This window comes from Mus caroli, chromosome 4, assembly GCF_900094665.2.
Source record: "Mus caroli chromosome 4, CAROLI_EIJ_v1.1, whole genome shotgun sequence".
Taxonomy (NCBI): Eukaryota; Metazoa; Chordata; class Mammalia; order Rodentia; family Muridae; genus Mus; species Mus caroli.
The window spans coordinates 11,047,814-11,069,306 of record NC_034573.1 but is presented as its reverse complement, the minus strand read 5'-3'; the positions used below and the strand labels follow the sequence as shown (position 1 = coordinate 11,069,306).

The 21,493-nt window shown below is 40.6% G+C and overlaps 1 protein-coding gene across 1 annotated transcript in view; it reads right to left on the bottom strand.

Moving 5' to 3' along the window:
• Positions 1 to 1,107: 1,107 nt before the first annotated feature.
• Tmem64 (transmembrane protein 64) overlaps positions 1,108 to 21,493 on the bottom strand; it is a 42,316-nt gene continuing 21,930 nt past the window's right edge. The window contains exon 4 of the mRNA XM_021160752.2: positions 1,108 to 1,214. Coding sequence (XP_021016411.1) covers positions 1,168 to 1,214 — 47 coding nt within the window. The 3' untranslated portion in view covers positions 1,108 to 1,167. The remainder of the gene's footprint in view (positions 1,215 to 21,493) is intronic.

Sequence of the window (21,493 nt, the reverse complement as noted above, 5' to 3'; positions counted from 1 at the left end):
TTCTTGTTGGAAATGAGTCCAGCCTGTCCTGGAAATGGCCTTTGAATTTAGTCACCTGACCCTAGTTCTATGGCTTACACCTTTCTCTTGGAAACAGTCTTTTTAAAAACCTCTGGTTAGTTGGATTTTTTAAATGCTTGTTACATTTTAAAAGCTTTAGAAGTTTTACTCTCAACGTATGAGAAGTCCTGGTATTGTGTACCTTCAGAGAGTCTTTAATTAGCACACTCCAGATTGTTTCTAATCATGTTTAATCAATAAAAAAAGCTTCGCCCCACCCCCAGTGCTGGAGAGATAGTAGGTGTTAGAAGTGCTTGCTGCACTTTCAAAGAATCCAAGTTCAGTTCCCATCACCAGTATCTCATGGTAACCATCTCTTGTAAGCCCCGCTCCAAGAAATCTGATACTCCTTCTGAACTCCTGGGGTATCCAAACACATATGGCATGTACTCAGACACACACATAAAAAAAAGCCCATTTCAGCAGTTATCCTATATGTATATATATATACTTTATATGTATATATTGCACATACAAAAAATTATAGGCATAGTATTCTATATATTTTATGCATTCTAGAATATGTACAGTTTTGTTTTAATTGTATGTATATGGGTGTTTTACTTGCATGTGAATCTGTACAGCATTCATATGCCTAGTGGGCAGAAGAGAGCATCGGATTCCCTAGAATTAAAGTTATAAATGGTTGTGAGCTGTGATATGGCAGCTGGGAATTGACCTCAGGTCCTCTGAAACAACAACCAGTGCTCATATCCATCTCTTCAGTGTGTGTCTGTCTGTGTGTGTGTCTGTGTGTCTGTCTGTGTGTTCTCGAAAGCTGCTTCACTCTTGAGACCTTCTAACAGGTAATCCATATTCATTCTCTTTTTTATGGACAAGCTCTACATAGGAGACATTTCATTTCAAATATGGAGAAATAAACACGTTTTGTCTGTGTGGTACTGAGAATTTAACTTAGGGCCTTATGCATGCATTTCAGCATAGAGCAACCTTATTTTTTAGTATGCAGGTACATCTTCGTTTAAAGTTAATTCAATGTTGTTAGTATTTTGATAACAAAAGAAAAATTCCAACCACAGGATTCACTGTGCCTTTATTCCTGAATGGATTCACCAGGTTATGCCGCTGTGTCCTTCACAAAGAATTTCAGACATGTACGGTGGTGTGGCTCTCCCGAAGCCTTATGCTTCTTGCTGCAAGGAACACAGAAGAACAGGTAAGTCTTAGTGTTTTAAAATTTAACCCCATGAGCTTTGATAAAGGAAATATTAAAAGGCTAAAAGGTTAAAAATGTACACCAAAGAGAACCATGACTTAAGCCCTCTGAGCACTCCCTTAAAGGAATATCATCTTTCCTGGATAGAGTAAACACTCTTGCACAGACCACTGAAGACCTTGTGTGGAAGCCAGAGTGTGAGTGCTCAGGTTTGACTGGTTTTGACCTAGCTCTATCATTTACTGGAAGATTAGAGTCAATCATTCAACCTGATTTTTCTGTTCTTTATAAAATATAAGAACATCAGCAGCAGTCTGGAATTCCTGGGCAAACTTAAAATGCATGTATTTTATTTTAAATTTGATTTTCCAAACTTTAATTACATTTTTTTAAAATTTTAACATTTTTTAAATTTCACATTTTCTTTATTTACATTTCAAATGTTATCCTCTTTCCTGATTTCCCCTCTGAAACTCCCTAGCCCCTCCCACCTCCCCCTGCTTACCAATCCACCCACTCCTGCTTTCTGGTCCTACATTTCCCCTACCCTGGGGCATCGAGCCTTCACTGGACCAAGGGCCTCTCCTCCCATTGATGTCCAACAAGGCCATCCTCTGCTACATATGCAGCTGGAGCCATTGGTCCCTTCATGTGTAATCTTTGGTTGATGGTGTAGTCTCTGGGAGCTCTGGGGATACTGGTTGGTTCATAGTGTTGTTCTTCCTGTGGGACTGCAAACCCCTTCAGCTCCTTGAGTACTTTAACTCCTCCATTGGGAACATTGTGCTTAGTCCAATGGTTGACTGAAACTATCCACCTCTGTATTTGTCAGGCACTATGGGATCCTCTCAGGAGACAGCTACATCAGGCTCCTGTCAGCAAGTACTTGTTGGCATCCACAATAGTGTCTGGGTTTAGTGACTGTATACGGAATGGATCCCCAGGTGGGACAGTCTCTGGGTGACCTTTCCTTCAATCTCTGCTCCACACTTTGTCTCTGTAACTCCTCCCATGGGTATTTTGTTCCCCCTTCTAAGAAGGACCAAAGTATCCATACTTTGGTTTTCCTTCTTCTTGAGTTTCACGTGGTCTGTGAATTGTATCTTGGGTATTCCGAACTTCTGGGCTAATATCCACTTATCAGTGAGTAAATGCATGTATTTTTAATTTTTAAATATTATAAATACCTTTAAATATAACATTTAAATTCAGGTTTCTATGGCACTACTATGTCAGTGTAGACAAATACCACCATAAGTACCCAAGAAAGCTTAACATCTCAACACCTTAACATGTTAAGCCAACGGATCTTAAGATCACATTTATTTTTACAGAAGAGTGTAAATTAGAAATACTGCTTTCAAAAATAAAAATTGTTCTTGGTCTTATAGAATGTTTGTCTTCCTTGTGGTCTACAGTTTTCTTTCAAGGTCTCTGAAAAGCTGTCACTTAGAGTGGAAGCTGTGCAAAGAGTTATGAAACCTGCTCAACAGCAGGCAGCTGTCTAAAAGAAAAAAAAGAAAGAAAGAAAAACAAACAAACCATAATTGGATTGTGAGGAAGTGGTGGTTTCTACTAAAAGTCTTTGAGTAGGCCAGGCCATGTGCCTGGGTCTGGCCTTGCAAACTGAGAATATCAGATGGAAAGATCAGTTTTGTGATGCAGAGCCAAGAAGTCATGGGGGAAGTGGGGGGGGGGGGGGGGAGGGGGGGAGGGGCGGGGGGGCGAAGCAGTCTGAAGGTGGGAAGAGATAGAAGCCCAACAAACGCCCTCATACACTTCTTTAATGAAAATACCGGCCTGTCCGGCTTTCCCTCTTGCCACCCACTGCGCAGGCGCCCTTCACCACCTTCCTTAATCTTCATAGTTTACAGATGAGCAGTCAAGGTTCAGATATTATAAACTGCCTGTGTAAGAGTGTTCAAAGAGAACATTGTTGTTTGTAGTGAATTATCATAATCTGGACCCTGGGCATCAGGAGGTGCCAGGGAGGCAAGCTAAGGGTGTGACCCTAGGTTTTAAAGCAGTATGTGAAAGACACTCATTTTTGACCCATTGAGTCAAGTCTGCCTTGATAGCTCATTGGAATAAAAAAGGTGACACCCACCCCCACCCCCCAGGTGTTATGCAGGTGATCCATTACCACAAAAACAAGTTCCTCTGGTAGGTCCTAGATATTATCTGATCATGGTTCTGGCTTTCATCCAGGACCTAACTGTGCCTTGTGGAACTGAGAACACTTTCAGGGAAGGAGCTCTCTGCGCTCAGAGGCATGATAAAAAGAAACATTTCACAACTATTATACATCACATATAGAAGCTTCTTTTAAATGGAGCTTTGTCTGAATAATTAATTCAACTTCTTGATATCGTGGGTTTTGTTTTGTTTTGTTTTAATAGCAAATATGCGACATTTATGCCTCATTGACAGCTATTTTGTTTGCTTCCTGACTGCAACATTTCTGGCAATTTGGAAGACCAGAAAGGAGGCTAAGGAAAGGCAGCTGTTCTCAGACTGAGAAACTCCATCTTCCTCCACAGTGCAAGCGTTGCAGAATCTAAATTTTCAGAAAGGTTTTCTGATGGTTCAGAGCTCTTCTAAGACAGAAGCCAACAACAGCGAAGTACAACTTCAGGCTGGCAGGTGACTCCTCAGGGAAGGCACTTGCCTTACGGACATGAGGGCAAAGTATAGCCTTCACAGCTGACCTCTGAGAGTTGTCCTCTGACGTCTACACATGCTCCTTGGCCTACACATGTCTTCACTCACGCACATTCAGCACAAAATAAATGTAAAAGGTAAAATTAAAAAACAGAGATGAGTACATGTATTTTTTTTCCTTGTTGTCCTCCACTGTTGGCTAGGTTGTTGTGATTCTTCTAGCACTTGGTGGCTTTGGGTTTGTTGTTGTTGTTGTGTTTTGTTTTTGTTTTTAACTTTTGAACTCATCTTTAACAGTTTTGGGGTTGCCCCTGTGTCATACCCTGCTTCCTTAATTGTGGTCTGTTCTTCCAAGTGCTCTCATCAGTCAGTACCCTCTACTCCTGTTGTATGCACGGAGCTCACCAGGGGAAAATCAATCAGGAAGCAGGAAGATCAACTCTCCTGACAATGAGGGAAAGCAGGCTTAAATAGGATTGCAGTTCCTGGAAAATCAGAGGCAAGAAACAGACAGTCCTGCGGGTTTTAAGAATATTGGTCTTTGTTCTGTGAAGGCCTGGCACACATATGCCTGCACTCAGGAATGCACACCGGAAGCCTGGTGTCGGGGGCCAGTTTCCTGAAACACCACTTCCGCATCCGTTTATTCGAGCTTGACTACGGACATGAGACTCCGGTGCACTGCTTTGTGTTCCACTTATTTACTCTGTGAGTGTTATGCAGCCAGAGAGCTAAAAGTTGGGACAATAGTGCCATACTTCTGTAAACGAAGTGCTCAGGAGAGGAACCATCATAGGAGCAATGATCCAGACAGAAGATATGCAGCGAGGCTCTGGGGGAGGGGTAGTTGGTGTGTTCCATAGCATCGGGTTGGCCAGTCAGTTGATCTCTTGCTTCCTACAAACCCCAAAGAAGTCACTTATTATGATCCCCATGTCTAACACCTCCTGCCCCCTCTCTTGCTGGTACTCTTTCCTTAACAATAAATAGTCCACTGTTACTCACTAAGACCTTGAGCCTCACACCCTCAGTGACAGCTTTGTTTTAGCTGGGTATTTGGCCAGTACTGAAGGTGGCAGACCAAATGACCAACAGAAGTGCTGAGATGGCCTCTGCCAGGGAAAGAGCTGGACTGGACTATTTAAATGAAAAGCACTCACTGGTTAATGAAATAAATCTCATTATAACAAATTTCTAAATCAATTTACTTAATGATCATTGCCTCTAGCTCATCTACTTGATTTCATCTTTCCTGGAGAGTTTCTGTTAAGGTCAAACTCTGGAAAATGAGAAACCATGTTTCCAGATGAGCTCCTGTGGTTTGTGCATTGAAAATAAATCATCTTATCATACACACACACACACACACACACACACACAAAACAAAACAAAAAACAAAACACTGGAGGAAAATGCTTGTGCGTCACCACGTGTTTACTTAAACCACTCGAGACTGTCAGCTGAGTCCTCTGGGCTGTACCTACAGTGCCTAGAGATTGGAAACTATTCTATCTTCCATCCCAGGTACCAAAATGATGTGAGGTTCCTGACTTCTCTTTGGTGCTACTCAAGAACTCTTAAGGAACTCAGTTCATTTCTTACATGATTCTTTTCATGGTGTTTCTTAAAAGCTTGCCAGTATTGCTTCTTTAAAAAATATTTCGTTATGCACCCTTACAAATCTCAGGATTGAAACCTAAACACAGAAATAGTAATACACACACACAAAATGACTTTGGTTGAAATCTAGTTAAGGTGTGTGTGTACATGTGAATGAACAATAATATACATCCTAATTATCAATTAAGAATAACCAACATACAGCATAACAAGATACCAATGGAAGAAATTGTTACTCTTAGATCTTGAGCTACTTTCCATATGTAATACTTGCACAAGAAGCAAAACAACAAAGAAAGGATGCTATAAGTATGAAAGACTTGTTGGAGGACTGCTGAATCTGAACATTTACATCAGTGACAGATTGGGAAACAGTCCATGGGTCTGCTTCTAAATCCGTTCTTTGTTCTAGGGTGGTGCCCTGGCTATATCCTTCCACACTGTGGCACAGACACCAGTAACCACCATTTAAATGTGTGGAAATACGCAAAGACCTAAGGTACTCCCAGAAGGACAGGCTGAGGGGATGTACTTGGAGATGTGCTTTGCAGTTCATTCAGGATTGAAAAGCTCTAGACTGGGAAGTGGAAAAACTTAGAGATTAGAAACTCAGCTTAGAATCTGTCTTCCAAAACACTTCCCAGTCATGAGGTTTACCATTCCTGTAAAGTGCTTGACATTTTGCCAGAACCACAGTGGGAACTTGAAATATGTTAGACATTATCCTATATTCAAATTTCAGGGCTATCTAAAAAGCCAGACACTCGTGAATAAATCAGATGAGCTGAAAGAGGAATTCCTTTTCCCAGGAGATGAGGGGGGCCACAGTCACTAGAGAAAATGCAACATCGTTACTATGGAAACACTCATGCTATGCTCCTAAAAGCAGCTTCACAGCTACACTTGAATGTGACAAATATTTTTCCAATAATAATAATAATAATAATAATATAATAATAATAACTCCAGAAATAAAACAAAATTGCAAAGTGTAGAGAAAATCATCTAGCTTACACAATTTATAGCATAGATGTCTATTTCAGAAATAAGTTCATTTTCTGCATTTACACTACCATTTAAATTATTATTTTGGCCATTCGAGTATTTTCCATCATCAGAAACCTAACATGGGATTTGCATTACAATAACAAGATATGAAAATTTAGCAATTTTAATGTGATTTTAATTACGTTAAGAAGGAATCTTACTTACAAAATAAACAGAATGCTTAATGTTAACATTAATATTTAAATAGTAGAGCTTAATTGTCTAGGTGTTNATCTCTACTTTATTCACATTAACATCATTTAGTCAACCTGTAAAGTCTATATAGTAAGACAAGTTAAAATTGGAAAATTACTTCCTACTAGATACAATTGAAACACATACATGACNAATGATTTCTATTATATTTGAGTTTACAATATTCAAAAAGGAATTTGCCACAAAGAGAATTAATTCATTTTAATTTTCACTCTTGCATAATATAGAACTCAAGGAATACAAAAGAAGATTAAAATGACAAATTTTCTACATTAATTTATAAAGGTACTTAAGCAAAAATATTTTACAAATACATCTACTGTTAAAACATTTCTTTTAAAATTTTATGTTTTTTTAAGGTACCATTATGAGTTTTTTCAACAAAATAATTTTATGTTTCTTCTTCCTTCCATCTATCTGTTCACCTCTTCTGTGATATTCCTCTCTGAAGCTGAGAAAGAAGNTTAGAAAGGAGAGAGAGTTTAGGTCTCTTTAGTCTATTTCNTGCTGATTTGGGGTNTCTAGTTCCTAGGGGCATATCCAATCTTCATTGGAAGGATATCTCCAAGCAATAACAACAAGCAAATAGCAACACAGCAATGCAGCAATCCAGCAATCCAGCAAAAGCAAAAGCAGCAAATGCAACAGAGGATCTAGAAGTAGAAGGGATGACCAGCAGGAGGATCTAGAAGTAGAAGGGATGACCAGCAGGAGCAGAAATGGCCACAGACCCCTCAGGGCTCTCACATTTATACCCTCTTAAGAGTTCCCAGAATTCCAAACATAAACTATCTGTAGCTGGCAAAAAATCACACTCCTCCTAGACAAGTCATAATTAGCAGGTATGGAAAATCTGAAGCAGCCCCATATCCCACACCTAGGATTAAAACAATAACACAACTACGTAACACAACTGGGTTCTTAAGGAAACNATAATTCTCACTATAGCTCTTTGCCCACCCCCACCCCACCCCCCACTGTCATTATTTATGCTGAAACGTAAAAATAAGTTCATGGACTTGAAGAAATGGATATTAAATCCTGAGCAAAGTTTGTCTAAATTATTCTAGATGTATGAGACAATATTCAGCTCATCTTGGCACAGTTTCCTCCAGAAACATTATCACCCTGTTGTCAACTTAATTACAAAGACATAGTTGGTATGTGTACTGGCTAGTTTTATGTCAACTTGACACAGCTGGAGTTATCACANAGAAAGGAGCTTCAGTTGAGGAAATGCCTCCATGAGATCCAGCTGTGGGGCATTTTCTCAATTAGTGATCAAGGGGGAAAGGCCCCTTGTGGGTGGGGCCATCTCTGGGCTGGTAGTCTTGGTTCTATAAGAGAGCAGGCTGAGCAAGCCCGGGGAAGCAAGCCAGTAAAGAACATCCCTCCATGGCCTCTGCATCAGCTCCTGCTCCCTGACCTGCTTGAGTTCCAGTCCTGACTTCCTTGGTGATGAACAGCAGTATGGAATTGTAAGCCGAATAAACCCTTTCCTCCCCAACTTGTTTCTTGGTCATGATGTTTGTGCAGGAATAGAAACCCTGACTAAGGCAGTATGCTAAAATCTTTGAAAATTAAAAAGAGTGCTTTAAATATGCAGAAATAAAACAGGAAGGAACAAAAATCTAGTTTTTAATATTTATTTTGAATTCTTTTAGCAGAGGGCATTTGCCTAGTTGTTGTGAGGTTCAGGGTTAAATCACAAAAAGCAGGAAAAATCACTGACATGTTTTGTATTAACTATTAAGTAGTAATACATGTCATTTAGGCAAATTCAGAAATCATTGAAGCAATGATTGTTTGGAATTCATTAAAATGATGTGAACTTCAGTTCCATTGAAAGTGCTCAAGGTTCTAAAATACTGTTTAGTGAGATGCTGTTCTTATGATAAGTGGTGTATTTTCCCTTCATTTTGAAAAATCTATTCACATGTCTGATGTAAATTACCTGTTCATGAACTATGAAAATGTCTGCCATGAAAGTAAATTTTCAAAAATAAGCATTTAACCTGAAAAACACAAGCACATTTTTGTCTTTTCTTGTGTATGATGTGTCATGTGCACATATATGTATATGCATTTTACTCCGTGAAAGATAAGACAAGCAACTGTGCACAAGCTACTGTCAAGGAAAGGTTTTGCCCAGGCGACTTCTTTTGTTCTGCACAATTGTAGCTATAAATGTCATTAAAGTAACTGACCACATGGCTAACCCTACTCTATGCTTCTCACAAAGTGAGTCGGTTAAGGAACACAGAGCCAGGGAACTATCAGGGCCAAGTCTGCTCAGTGAAGCCTCAACTCCTCGGTTAATAATAAAGCTGAGATAGAACACTTCCTGCTGGACTGACAGACCACCTAAGAGTTCTGTCTTCTGACATCAACTCTCCCTGGAGCTCTCTGGACAGTCGTGGGTAGAAGTTAAGGGAGAGCATGTTACACCATGTACTGAAATAGATCCCTTGGCATCTAGTCACTAAAAATGTCTGTGATGGCTTCTTGCTGACGTGGTGCCGGGCATGAATTCCTACAGCCCTGGGAAGTGTTTCCACATCTACTAAGTTTTTTTATATCCATCTGTTAACGTGGTGCTGGCAGTGATTTATTGCTTGTCTTTATCTTTAGAGTGTCAAGCTACTTTAATTTAATGTGTATAATAGCAAGCATGCAGTATTATTACACCAATGTACCCGTTTTGTGTCTTTAATGCACACATCACTTAGAATTGAAAAATAAGACTGCTTTGTGAAAGGAAAATCTAAGTGGCCTCCTATGTATTGGACCTTAAGAAAATTCTCACAGGTCTTTTCCTGATCCGTGGGATGGTTGGCAGATGAGAGACAGGCTCCTTCTCCCTTTTATGTATGTAATAAAGCAAATGGTTGCCTGTTTGTAACTCCAGGAAGCTGCTAATGAGCCTCCCGAGAAACAGTTAATTCCCAAACCTCCTTTAAAGGCTGCGCCTATTTATATGCACATTTAGAACCTGCTAAGAGTTCATCTTTGCTGTTCCAGCTACCTTTGCAGGAAGATAATTTAGGAATGGACACAGAATGGTTAGCCCCCACAGCCTGAGGGCCTTATGCACGCACCTACCTCAGAGAAGCTGGAAAACCCAGCACTGGTCCTTTGCCCTCCACTACCAAGTCCTACCTTTACAGTTCTTTAGAAGCCTTGAGCAGATGATAATTCTTTGCATTCCCACTAACCTCTTCTAACTGACGTGCAAATGTTGGGGTTGTCAGAACTAGACCTACGCTCTTTCCATCCTCCGGGTGATCCATCTAATACAAAGGCTCTCGGGGTTTGGGTTCTTAACGTTTATACCTGTAAGGTTTCATTCTAACTGTCTGGCCCTTATAACCAATGCTGACTAACATCTCTTGGATGTCTAACAGACATCTTCATTCTAACATGTCTGAAGCAGAGCTGTTTCGCTCTGCTCCCCAACTCATTCCTGCCGTCCTTACAGAATTGTGAGCACCCACTCAGTTCTTCAAGCCTGAGCAAATGCAAACGTCATCCTCAGTCACTCTTTCCAGTTGCCATGTCCAGTTTGTTAAAGGTTCTTTCACTGGGAACTGTGGACTTTGGAATTCCTCTTTGCTGTACCTGCTGCCTTTGTGCTCTTGTCTAGACACTGAATACAGCCTTCGAACTGGTTCCCAGACATTTCTGGTCTCCTTGTAATCCATCCATTCTCCACAGTCAACCAGGCTGACTTTAGCAAACAAGCTTTTCAGATTGACAATGAAGTTGGACCAACAGTGAGAGAGGTATGGTTTTCTGTGCCATTTCAAGCATGTTAAACCCATCCTAGATCCCTGAGACTGTCAGTTCTTCCTCTGCCTTCAAATCCAGAGTAAACACTAGCACATTATTATCATTTAGAACAAAGAGCCAGTTCAAATTTTCCAGTCATCTTAATAGTGTCTCTCATGACAAAGATTATATTTAGGGCCACATACTGTATTTAGATGTCATGCTACTCAGCTGTCATATGTCCTTAGGATCCTTCAAGGTGCACTGGTTTCTATTTTTCTTTTAATGTCAAGCTTGGCAATTTTAAGATTACCGGCTCTTTATTTTCTATTACTATCTCAGCTTGTGCCTTGTATTTCCTCATGAAAATATTCATATTATATGTTGTTAGTAAAAATTCCACGAAGTAATGCCTTTTTACCCTGCCCCCTTCTCATTGCATCATATATGGTTTTATCACTTTGAGTCTACCAAGAAGCAGAAGGCAAGGCAGATTAGAGATAATGATAGGTTTGTTATGCACACATTTGCAAAGGATGGGGGTGGGGTGCGCAGAGCAGGAAGGAGTAGGCAGGGGTAAGAACACAAGGTCTATAAAAAGGAAGAAGAAACAGAGTGCAGTGGAGTTCTGGGAAAGTGTCAGAGGCTGCTGGGGCATCTCCAAGGAGAGCTGCCTGATAAAGGAAGAAATGAGGCAGGAATGGACAGACTCCACTGCAGTTCCCTCAGCACACTCAGCATTGGTTGGCCCATCCAGGGAAAACAATGACCTCAGTATTCAAGGGGACAGACTGATGTGTCAACCATTTCCTTCCTTCACAACACGCTTTGTTTCCAGGGCACATTCATGGTCACCACACACGATTTCTTGTGATGTTTAGTTGATCAGCTGTGGTAACAGCTTGGTTTCTCAAGTATTGAATTGGTGGCTGCAGAAAAGTAAGCTGTGATTATCATTTTGTTCCTCAGTTGTCTGAGATGAGATGCTGACTGCTGTGTCTTTCTGAAGGGTCTTTACCATTCTTTTATGCTTCTTTCCTATCAGTACCAAACAGGTCCAGACTCCACTTGGTCTTTCCTTGCCCCAGTCCTAGGGTTACCCATTTCTTCAAAAACCACCAGTTCCTTTTAGTTGAATGGCATGTTGAAACCAACATCTGGGTATTAGATGACACTATTGCTATTGAAGTATCTTTACTCCCAGGCCCTCCCAATGAGCAGAGCTTAAACAAAATATATTTATTATCTATCTATCTATCTATCTATCTATCTATCTATCTATCTATCTATCTATCTTCTATCTATTGCACATGTTTAAAAACTAATAAGATTAAAATTCTAAACTGGTACCAACTGGTTCACTCTAAGTTTCCTCCTTTTCATATTTGTAACTCCTTTCTCTCATAGTGAGAAACAGGATATCCTTTTTTACTCCATGTATTTCATCCCATTTGCATTAAAAACAATCATGTGACGTCATTCCACTCCCCCCCCCCCACCAATGCTGTGCTCCTTCTTGAACAGCTCCCTGAACTCCACTGTAAATCATTTAGAAGCACAGGTTTCTGAGACAACTCATGTCATTGCTGCAACCAACAGTCAAATGTTGTTACCAAAATAGGATTTAACACTAACATTCACACAAACAAACAAAAATTAAGAAAAATGATAACTAATAAAAATGCCAGATAGGAAAAGAGACATGGAAGATATCTATTGTCTGAAATATTTAGTACATGATGGTATAGCATCCTAGAGTGTTATTCTAGAAACAGGATTTTAAGCAGGGAAAAGAAGAGAGAAAGACAAACCAAGAATGACAGAAGTATAATTACTACTGAGATTGTAACAGGAGATGCTTTTCAAGACATTAAAGAGGATCCGGGTGAGACTTCATCTTGTTAGAGAAATAAGAAAATAGATGGGTGTGGTAGTGCACACCTTTGATCCCAGCACTTGGGAGGCAGAGGCAGGCGGATTTCTGAGTTCGAGGCCAGCCTGGTCTACAAAGTGAGTTCCAGGACATCCAGGGCTACACAGAGAATCCCTGTCTCAAAAAACCAAATAATAATAATAATAATAATAATAATAATAATAATAATAATAATAATCAGAGGCCAAGATTAAGCCATGTTGAGCGTGTCGCCATGAACCCTTCATCCCAGCACGTAGTGGCGGGAGCATCTCTGGGAGTTTGAGATCAGTCTGGTCTACATATTAAGTTACAGACCAGCGAGAGAACTGTCTCAAACACACACACACACACACACACACACACACACACACACAAAGACAAACCATGATCAAAATATAAGAAGTTTTCAAAAATAAATAAACACATAAAAAAGAGCTTTCAGACAGAAGTAGCTAAGTATTTAGGTAAAGTATCTTGAAGCTGAAAGATGAATAAAAACTCTACAACTAGAATCTATATAATTACCAATGTAAAACTAGTAATTATAAATATTCATAGAAACACAAGGAATACTACTAATTACTAGATAGGATAAAACAAACCAATAATATGAATGCTTCTCATTTAATTAATGGTGAAGAATACAGAACATGGAGCATTGCCAAAGATCCTGAGAGTATGTCTTGCTTCTTACATAGGGGCTTGGAGATATGGGTCTATTGTTAAAGCACTTGATGCCTAAGTGAGGACCACAGTTTAGATCCCCAGAACCCATGTAACTACCAGGTGGCAATGGTGGCTTATAGTTCATTTTGGCTTAAAACTTATATAACAAAACGCTTATAATTTAAAAAAAAATCTATGCAGGAGTAACCTTAAATTGCTACAATTTACTATATATGTGATTCAACTCTTGCTTTAAGAAAAAAATAGATCTACCAAAATAAGTAAGTCTACCAAAAATATACATATTTTAAACAATAGCCACATGGCTGGCAGCCATCTCTACTAAGGCTAAAGGGTACATACCACATGACTTTACCCCTATCTTAACATGACTACGTGGATAAAAGAACCAAGGAAGCACCTATAAAATTTCTTAGTCCTACTGAGCCCTCTGTTTATCATTGTATCTAATTTCAGACTAAGGAAGCAATAGTAAGTTTTCAAAATATCTTGGATTAGGATGGATTTGTATATGATAAATTCCTAATGTTATAAAGGTATACTCAGGTTAATAGACCCTAACTTAAAAATATATGTACAACTACTTTTATGCCTCTGCTAACTCTGTTCAACACTGGGGCTCTAAAAAGTTTAGATAGATAAAAATAAGATTTTTAATTAAGGTTTGATAAATCAGGTTTATAAATCCCTAAGGTCCACTCACGTTCACAGTAATATCTGAGTTGTCTGTCTTTGCTCACTTTGTTAAGCTGGTCTTAGGACTCCCCTACACCAGCTACCAGGCTTTTTCCCTGGTTTTCAGCACTAGGTGAATGAATGGAAAACGAGAAGTAAAGAAATAGAAAAGAAGGACATAACTGCTCTTAAGTATGATGGGGGAGAAATGAGGAAGAGCAAAGCCAGAAGCAGAGACATATGGGAAGAGTCCAGAATGAACATAATCCTGAGCTGGCCACTAATGAGAAGAGGGGGCAGGGAAGAAAGGAGAGAGTAAAGGGTAGACAAAAGGGCCAGGTAACAATGGCTTGGTCATATAAGGAAGGGCAGCCCAGCCCTTGGGCTAGAGAAGTTTAGGGTATGGGATGGAGTATAGCAACCATACTCTTTAACAGGTAAGGACTGAGGGATGCTGAGAGAACCTGGAGGGCAAGCCCACTTTGATATGTTAAATAGCCATGTCAGAGACAGAACACTTTTTGAAGATGATCCTTGCATCATTATTACAACTAATAAAGCAGGAAAATGTGTTGTAATACTTATTGTAAGATGGTAGACTCGTTTGAAGGACTTCACATGACAAGATCATGGGTCAGCCAGTTTCTCAGTCCTGCGTGTAAATTTGACCTGACATTGCTATAGCAAGCCCCATAAGATCAACAGTGGGGCATAATCCCTCTCCTTGAAATCTGAGGTGGAAAGTCATAAGGGGAAAGGTGATTCTAATTTGATTAAGCCTGATGTTAACCTAGGGACTTCAAGTTGAAGTTAATTTGGGTCTGATACCATTTATCATAGGTATCAGAGAAACCCAGTCTACTCCAGTGTTGCTATATGGCAACACTTATACCCTGACAGACCAATTTACAATTCACCATGAGTCTAACTGGCTCTGGTACCCGACCCCCAACAGAAGTCATAATTTCAAATCACTTGATGTCAGACCTAAGTGAAAATATTTGGCTTTTTTTCCCCCAAGCTTTGTGTCCTGTAGAACTGGTAATGATCTGATATTAAATGAGGTGGGTCGGGCAGTGAGAAAGGAACTCCCACTCCGCCCGTCCGTCACAGCTTATATGTTTTGCAAAAGTTACCGTCATTTCACCACTTCTTGGAAAGAATGCAACCATAATACACATGACAACCTATACCAAGCATCACCTTCCATCTGCAGCCAAGAGCTGAGGGTGAACAATTAGTAAATCAAAGCTTCTAAAGCATCTTCAACTTTCCTGTAGAATTGCAAGTAAAAATGGAATAGAAAAAACAGGTCCTTTGGGAGTATGGGGGGGAAATCTCATTTTGGTTCTGATTCTAGCAAATAACGTGCTCACAAGGTCCCCAAGCCAAAGGGACACTGGAGCATTCCAAGTAATTCCCTTCTTCTCCTCCTCCCCCTCCCTCTCACCTTCCTCCCCTCCCCTTTCTCCTCATCTGCCCCCTGGAAATATATCAGGACCACAGTCATGTACAAAGCATTATTACTGCTGGAGGACACTACCTCATGCCACCTACCATATGCTACACATACATAGCTAGGAGGTAAGAAAATCCTGGCAACCATGACTGACAAATAATCTCCCCTTTCTTTCAGTTATTTCTTATAAATTCCCTGAATTTGCACAGATTTTGCTTCCTTTTTGCAGTGAAAAATTCTATCTTGCCATGTAACAGACTTTGGTCTTATTTTAACTATATGCTCCAAAAATCATTCGTGTGTGTGTGTGTGTGTGTTGTATAGGTTACCTGACAACAATGTTGGGTGTTGTTTCTCAGGTACCATCCACCTTTCTCTTTTAAATTAAAAAAAAAAAAAAAATTGAGACAGGGTCTCAATAGTTCTATCTGGCCTGGAAATTGCTATATAGATCAAGATGGCCTTGAACTCAAGAGATCTGCAGGCCTGTGCCTCTTGCACACTGGGATTAAAGATGTGTGTATCCACACACCTATGCAATCTACCCTTTCTGGAGACACAACTTCTGGCTCAACTAGAGATGGAGCCAAATAGACTACAGTGTATCCAGAAATCCCTTGGTCTTCAACTCTATGGATTCATTTCATGTGTTGTGGGATGACCCCCCCACACACACACACACACTTTACCAGTTGATCCATCTCCCCTGTCCCAAATCATTTTCCTTTATCTCAGAAATTCGAAACTACAAGGAATGTGTTACATGTCAAAAGCCTTTGTAATTACTATATGTTTTATAGGACTTGATATATTCAGACTTCTGCCTTAACCAAAATCTATATTGAAGGACAGCGGAATGATTTCATTAATTGATGGTTGGTCCTTGCTGTGGACAACTCAGGGCGGGCGTTGGGGGGTGGGGGTGGGGGTCTTGCTCTCACTGATGCTCTAGGTCCTGCTGTAGTGTACAAAGCATGATGGGGCAAGGGGATACTATACCACCTACTCTTTCTGATCCTTAAGAAAACAACTTTTTCTTTCTGGATGTGAGAAATCTGAATAGCATTTTGCTTCCTAAAGTGGATCAAACTTTTAAATAAATGCTTTTAAACTCATTTTTTCATGGAGACATAATGTCCATGCACTCTGATGGTGTGCATAACACTAAGTGTACACATGAACACAATGTATAATGATCAAGTGAGGATAATGAGCATTTCCGTCCCATCAAACACTGCTCACTTTGATGTGCTGGGAATTGCACTAGTTAGGCTAAAGTAGATTGTGGAATGGTGTAATGAAATCCTACTGTTATAGGAACACTGAATCAATTCCTCCTGGTATTTCAGAGCCCTTATCTAACTTCCTCCTGTAACTCTCCCTTCCCCACCTACCCCCACTGCTAATCTGGGTTATCAACATTTTCGTTTCCAACATAAAGTGGGAAGACATGGTATTTGATTCTCTGTGTCTGCCTTATTTTTCTGAACATAATAAACTTCACTGGACCATAAACATTTAACAGAGAAAATCTTTAGAATTGAGTTTTGTAAGGATGATCTTGGATCTGCTTGACCCTGGAGCCTTTTGATATGCTTATTTTAGAGATGGAAGAAAAAAATCAAAAATTAATTAAAGTTGTACTTACATTTATCACAGAAACAACCCAATTATTACTCAATTCTCAGGTTTCTTTGCAAGAAGTTAATTTTAAGTCATTTTTCGTTTTCTAAAAAAATACTTGGTGCCAGGCAGTGGTGGTGCATGCCTTTGATCCCAGCACTTGGGAGGCAGAGGCAGGCAGATTTCTGAGTTTGAAGCTAGCCTGGTCTACAGAGTGAGTTCCAGGACAGCAGACAGCCAGGGCTACACAGAGAAACCCTGTCTCAAAAAAAAAAAAAAAAAAAAAAAAAAAAAAAAAAAAAAAAAAAAAAAAAAAAAAAAGAAGAAGAAGAAAGGGGAAGGAGAAGAGAAAAATTCTTGGGTATTTTTCTGCAGATGATCTTTGAAACATTACCTAAAATTAAAAGAATAAAGACTCCCTTTAGAAGGACATAGTCATCAAGTAAGAACAGTGTAGTGTGAACATTTTCTGCTGTAACATCGCTTTTGTAGCTAATTGGCAATGATCAGAAATAAGCTGTTATGGCATGGTTTCCTGGCCAATGTTCCAGTAATCTATACTGTTATCTTCAAGATAAGCTAAGGGTACAACCCAATAAGTTCATATAGTAACATAAATTGTAAATGACAATTTCCCTCACTGCCTAAACAAACTTCAGCCACTCCCTCTTAGCAGGTTTTAAATCAACAGTAAACATCAAAATTGGCTGGCACCCACTTTCTAGGTGCTAGAAAGAAGGGCCAGGCATAGCAAGTGCTTTGATTTCCCAGATGACTTTAATATGAAAGAATTCTAGTCCTAGCACTTATCTTTTCTCTATTCTCCAACTGCACTTTCTCTTCTTGAATTCAGTCTGTTTTTTTGGAAGTTTACACTGACACAGTTAATAGGGGTATTAATTGAAAAGACATGTAATGTCAGAGGGAAAAAAGCCAAGCCTGAGAGTGCACACCTGTACTCCTAGGCACTCAGGAGGCTAAAGCAGGGCTATTCCAAGTTTAAGGCCAGTCTGGGCAATTTAGTGAAACTCTAGTTTCACAAAATGAGAGACCCTAAGTATTTCAGAGTGGTGGTGTACCTGCCTAGCACTAGCCTAGACCTTGCCTAACGTGAGGTGCCATTCTCAGTACCACATGGAGAAAAAAAAAAACAAAACATAGGGAAAGGCAGTAAGCAATGCAAACCCCTTGGAAAGGCATTTCTCTCTTCACTTCTGGGGATTTTGTTATTTCTTTGGTTGCTACAGTTATTGTAGGGTGCCAGTTGCTGCTTCTCTGAAGCAGAGAAGAGAGAAACGGAGTGAGGGGTGTAGGGGCTGCCTGCCAGGATGAATCAAGGCAGGTCAGGATCTGTTGGCAGATTTCCTAGCCCGCTGAAGCAAGGAATGATAAGAGGAGGTGCACCTGAGGCTCAAGGCAAAGGACTAAAGGTTCTATTGACCGTGGTGGATGGAACAGGGAGGATTTGGGATGGGAACAAATCTCTTATGTGTTATATTCTAGCAAACTGTCTGTTAGCTTGTGGCTTTGCTTCCTACAGTGGTGTAGTATAAGATGGTCATGAGAAATACACTCATGGCTGGCATGGTAATGACCTGCAACCCTCCCATTGTCTGTCTCTTGCATCCTTTGTCTATCTTTCCTATAATCATCCTCACTCCCCGGGTAGAAGACTGTTCGACTTCATACTGGCCAAACCGGTACAAGCAATTGGAAGACTTATATTTGCCATGTCTATTTCCTAGTGGAAGTCACACAACACTCCTTCAGGCTTCCATGCACTGTCCCGGAGATACCAACATCTGCCTAATGGTATTTCTCCTTTCTGAAGTCATCAGGGTCCTTTCTAGAACCTTCCGCCTTCCAATGCTGGTGGCTCTGCTTCTCTGGCTGCACTACCAGGTGTAGACCCTCTCCTCATGGTTACCATGATCCTCACTCACCTTATAAAGCAGCACATCCTGTTGATTCCTGAGCGTCTATCAGTGCCCACTGTCCCCTTGGGATTTATGTCTACATGACCACTTAGCCTATTCCTTGGTCACCACACCCCAGCAGCATTTCCACCTCCCTTTCAGCTCTCAGGCCTTAAACTGCTCTTAGTTAGGCCACCATCCATTGCAGAGACCGTGAGCTGTCCCAGAGCCTCCTCATCTGCCTATCCGCACTGCAGGTACATTTGCCAAATTTATTTGCACATTGACTTCCTAATATTTACTGTCATGGCTGATTTCTGGCCATTACTTTGTCCCTGATTACTCGTTACACTAATGGTTTTGGCATTCTGCAACTTCCCTAAACTATTGTTTGCAATTCACAATTTAGACAGTTGCTACTTCAGCACTTTCTTATCCATAAATATGAAATCTATGCTTTTTATATACAAATCCATTTGTGCCTTTATAACACAGCGTCTTATGTATTGCTCCAGCGCTGGCTTAATACTTTGCTTTCTGCCCTTCACATTCTTGCTGTTCTTAAATATTTATACTTCGTGTGCTTTGAATTCTCATCTTTTTCCTCTTTCCTTAACGGTCTGCACTTATTCTTCAGACTTCATTCAATCACTAATGACAGTATATTTCCTAATTCTGCTCCATGCCCTGCAATCCCCATGATGCCTGGTCCTGCTCTCTCATTTCTGCTTGGTCCTCCTCTGCTCATCACAGGCTTGCTCAGGCTACACTGTGACTGTTTTCACTCTCCCCCTTCCTCACAAAGGAGTCCCCCTACTCCCCAATACCTGTGTAACCCCAAGCCAAGCACTTATCTAGGCAGTTTTCTCTTTTTACTGAAAAACAGTGGCTGGCTGAATGCAAAGTCAGAGAATTTAAATGTTCTTTCCCTCAGTCACATTACTATACTGACATGATACAAAATGTAGACTGGCGTCATCAACAAGATGTAATAAACCCAGCAGCACCTATGCAGTGTGCATGACTCAAACGCAAGAACTGAAGCAAGGCTTCACGATGCACTATCTTATAGTAACCAAGAGAGCAGCTGGTGGAGGCAACAGTTAACTGGGAAGAAGGAATGAGCTGCAAACTCATCTGGCTAAAAGAACAACAAAATCAATGTCCCTTCCCCTCTGCAACATTCACCATCTTGTCTTTTTGACTAAAGGTTCCCATCTGCAACAAGCAAAACCAGTAACAAACACCTATACCTCTTCCAACTCGGTGACTTCTCCAAGGCCTCCTTCCTCAGTCACACATTCTGTCCCAACGGGTTTTTAAGTTGATCTTTTATGATGTATGGAGCATGCAGGGTTTGTTTTATATTTTGTCTTTGAAAATTCCTGGAGCCATGAAGGTGTTTTAACGCTCCCTGCTCTTGCTTGTAAATGGCGGGCTTGTCTTAGTCTTCTACATCCACACACTGGAAGGGTCTCTCAGCTCTGAAGAACAAGGTAGGTTTGGGTAGTGGCAGCTTACAGTACACTCCCTACACTGCCCCTTTAACTCTCCCCAAAACCCAGGAGACAGACTATTACCTCCCAGGCAGTGAAATAGAAGAACAGAAATGTCTTGTTTTCTTAACTTCTCAAGGACTTGCATCCAGGAAATGGTGGCAGGCCTGGGATTTAAATCGGACAGCTGACCTTAAGTAGAAGGTACGTCCTTCACTAAGGCCCTTAAGAATGTGTGCTCTTCCGGAACAGGCACATGTTAACTCAAGGATAACTTCTGCCACACCATTTTACTTTCAAGTGTGGCCTTTCCCTTTTGTCTTCACTTCTTCATTCCATCCGGGGACACCAGCCCCTCCCAGCTAAGGAACCCATATTAAACTAGTAAATTCCCTTTGGCAGTTTCACATCTACATTTCATCCTATGCAGGCATATGCAGATGCTGCTATCACACAGGCATATACAAAGCAATGGGTCTTTGGGGGTCATTTTTCTTACAGTCACTGCAACTTTCTGGAACTCTCTAGCTCATCTTATCTGAGGACTGCTAAATCTCCTATCATGGTTGCGTCACTCTCCTCAGTGCCATGCTCAGTTTGCTAACAAGTGCCACGAGAACAATGATAGAATTAACAAGCCTCCAGCCACGCCAGTGGAGGAGTGGGAAGCCAGCCAGCTATGAGGACCTTAGAAGAAACTTCTCTGCATCTGCTCTTGCACAATTTTCTCCTCCTTACATAGCAGGGAACTCTCAGGCCCAACAGCCCCTCTGCAACTTGTTGGTGTCATAGAGGATGGTACTTTTTGGTAGGAATGAAATGAAATTTTCTTTCAGAGGGTCTCAGATTGAAAAGCCAAACTGTTTCCAGAATCTCTGGCTCTGGTCTTTCAGAAACCCACTAACACTAGGCAAGCAAATACCAGAGAAATTCCTGCCCTGTTTTTTCTGGCAAGATATCCACACACACTACACACTACACATACACACATATCCACACACACTACACACTACACATACACACATATCCACACACACTACACACACACACATATCCACACACACTACACACTACACATACACACACACACACACACACACACACACACACACACACACACACACACACTTGCACCCAGCAACCCAGGGAAGTGGAGGAGAAAATATAGTTCAG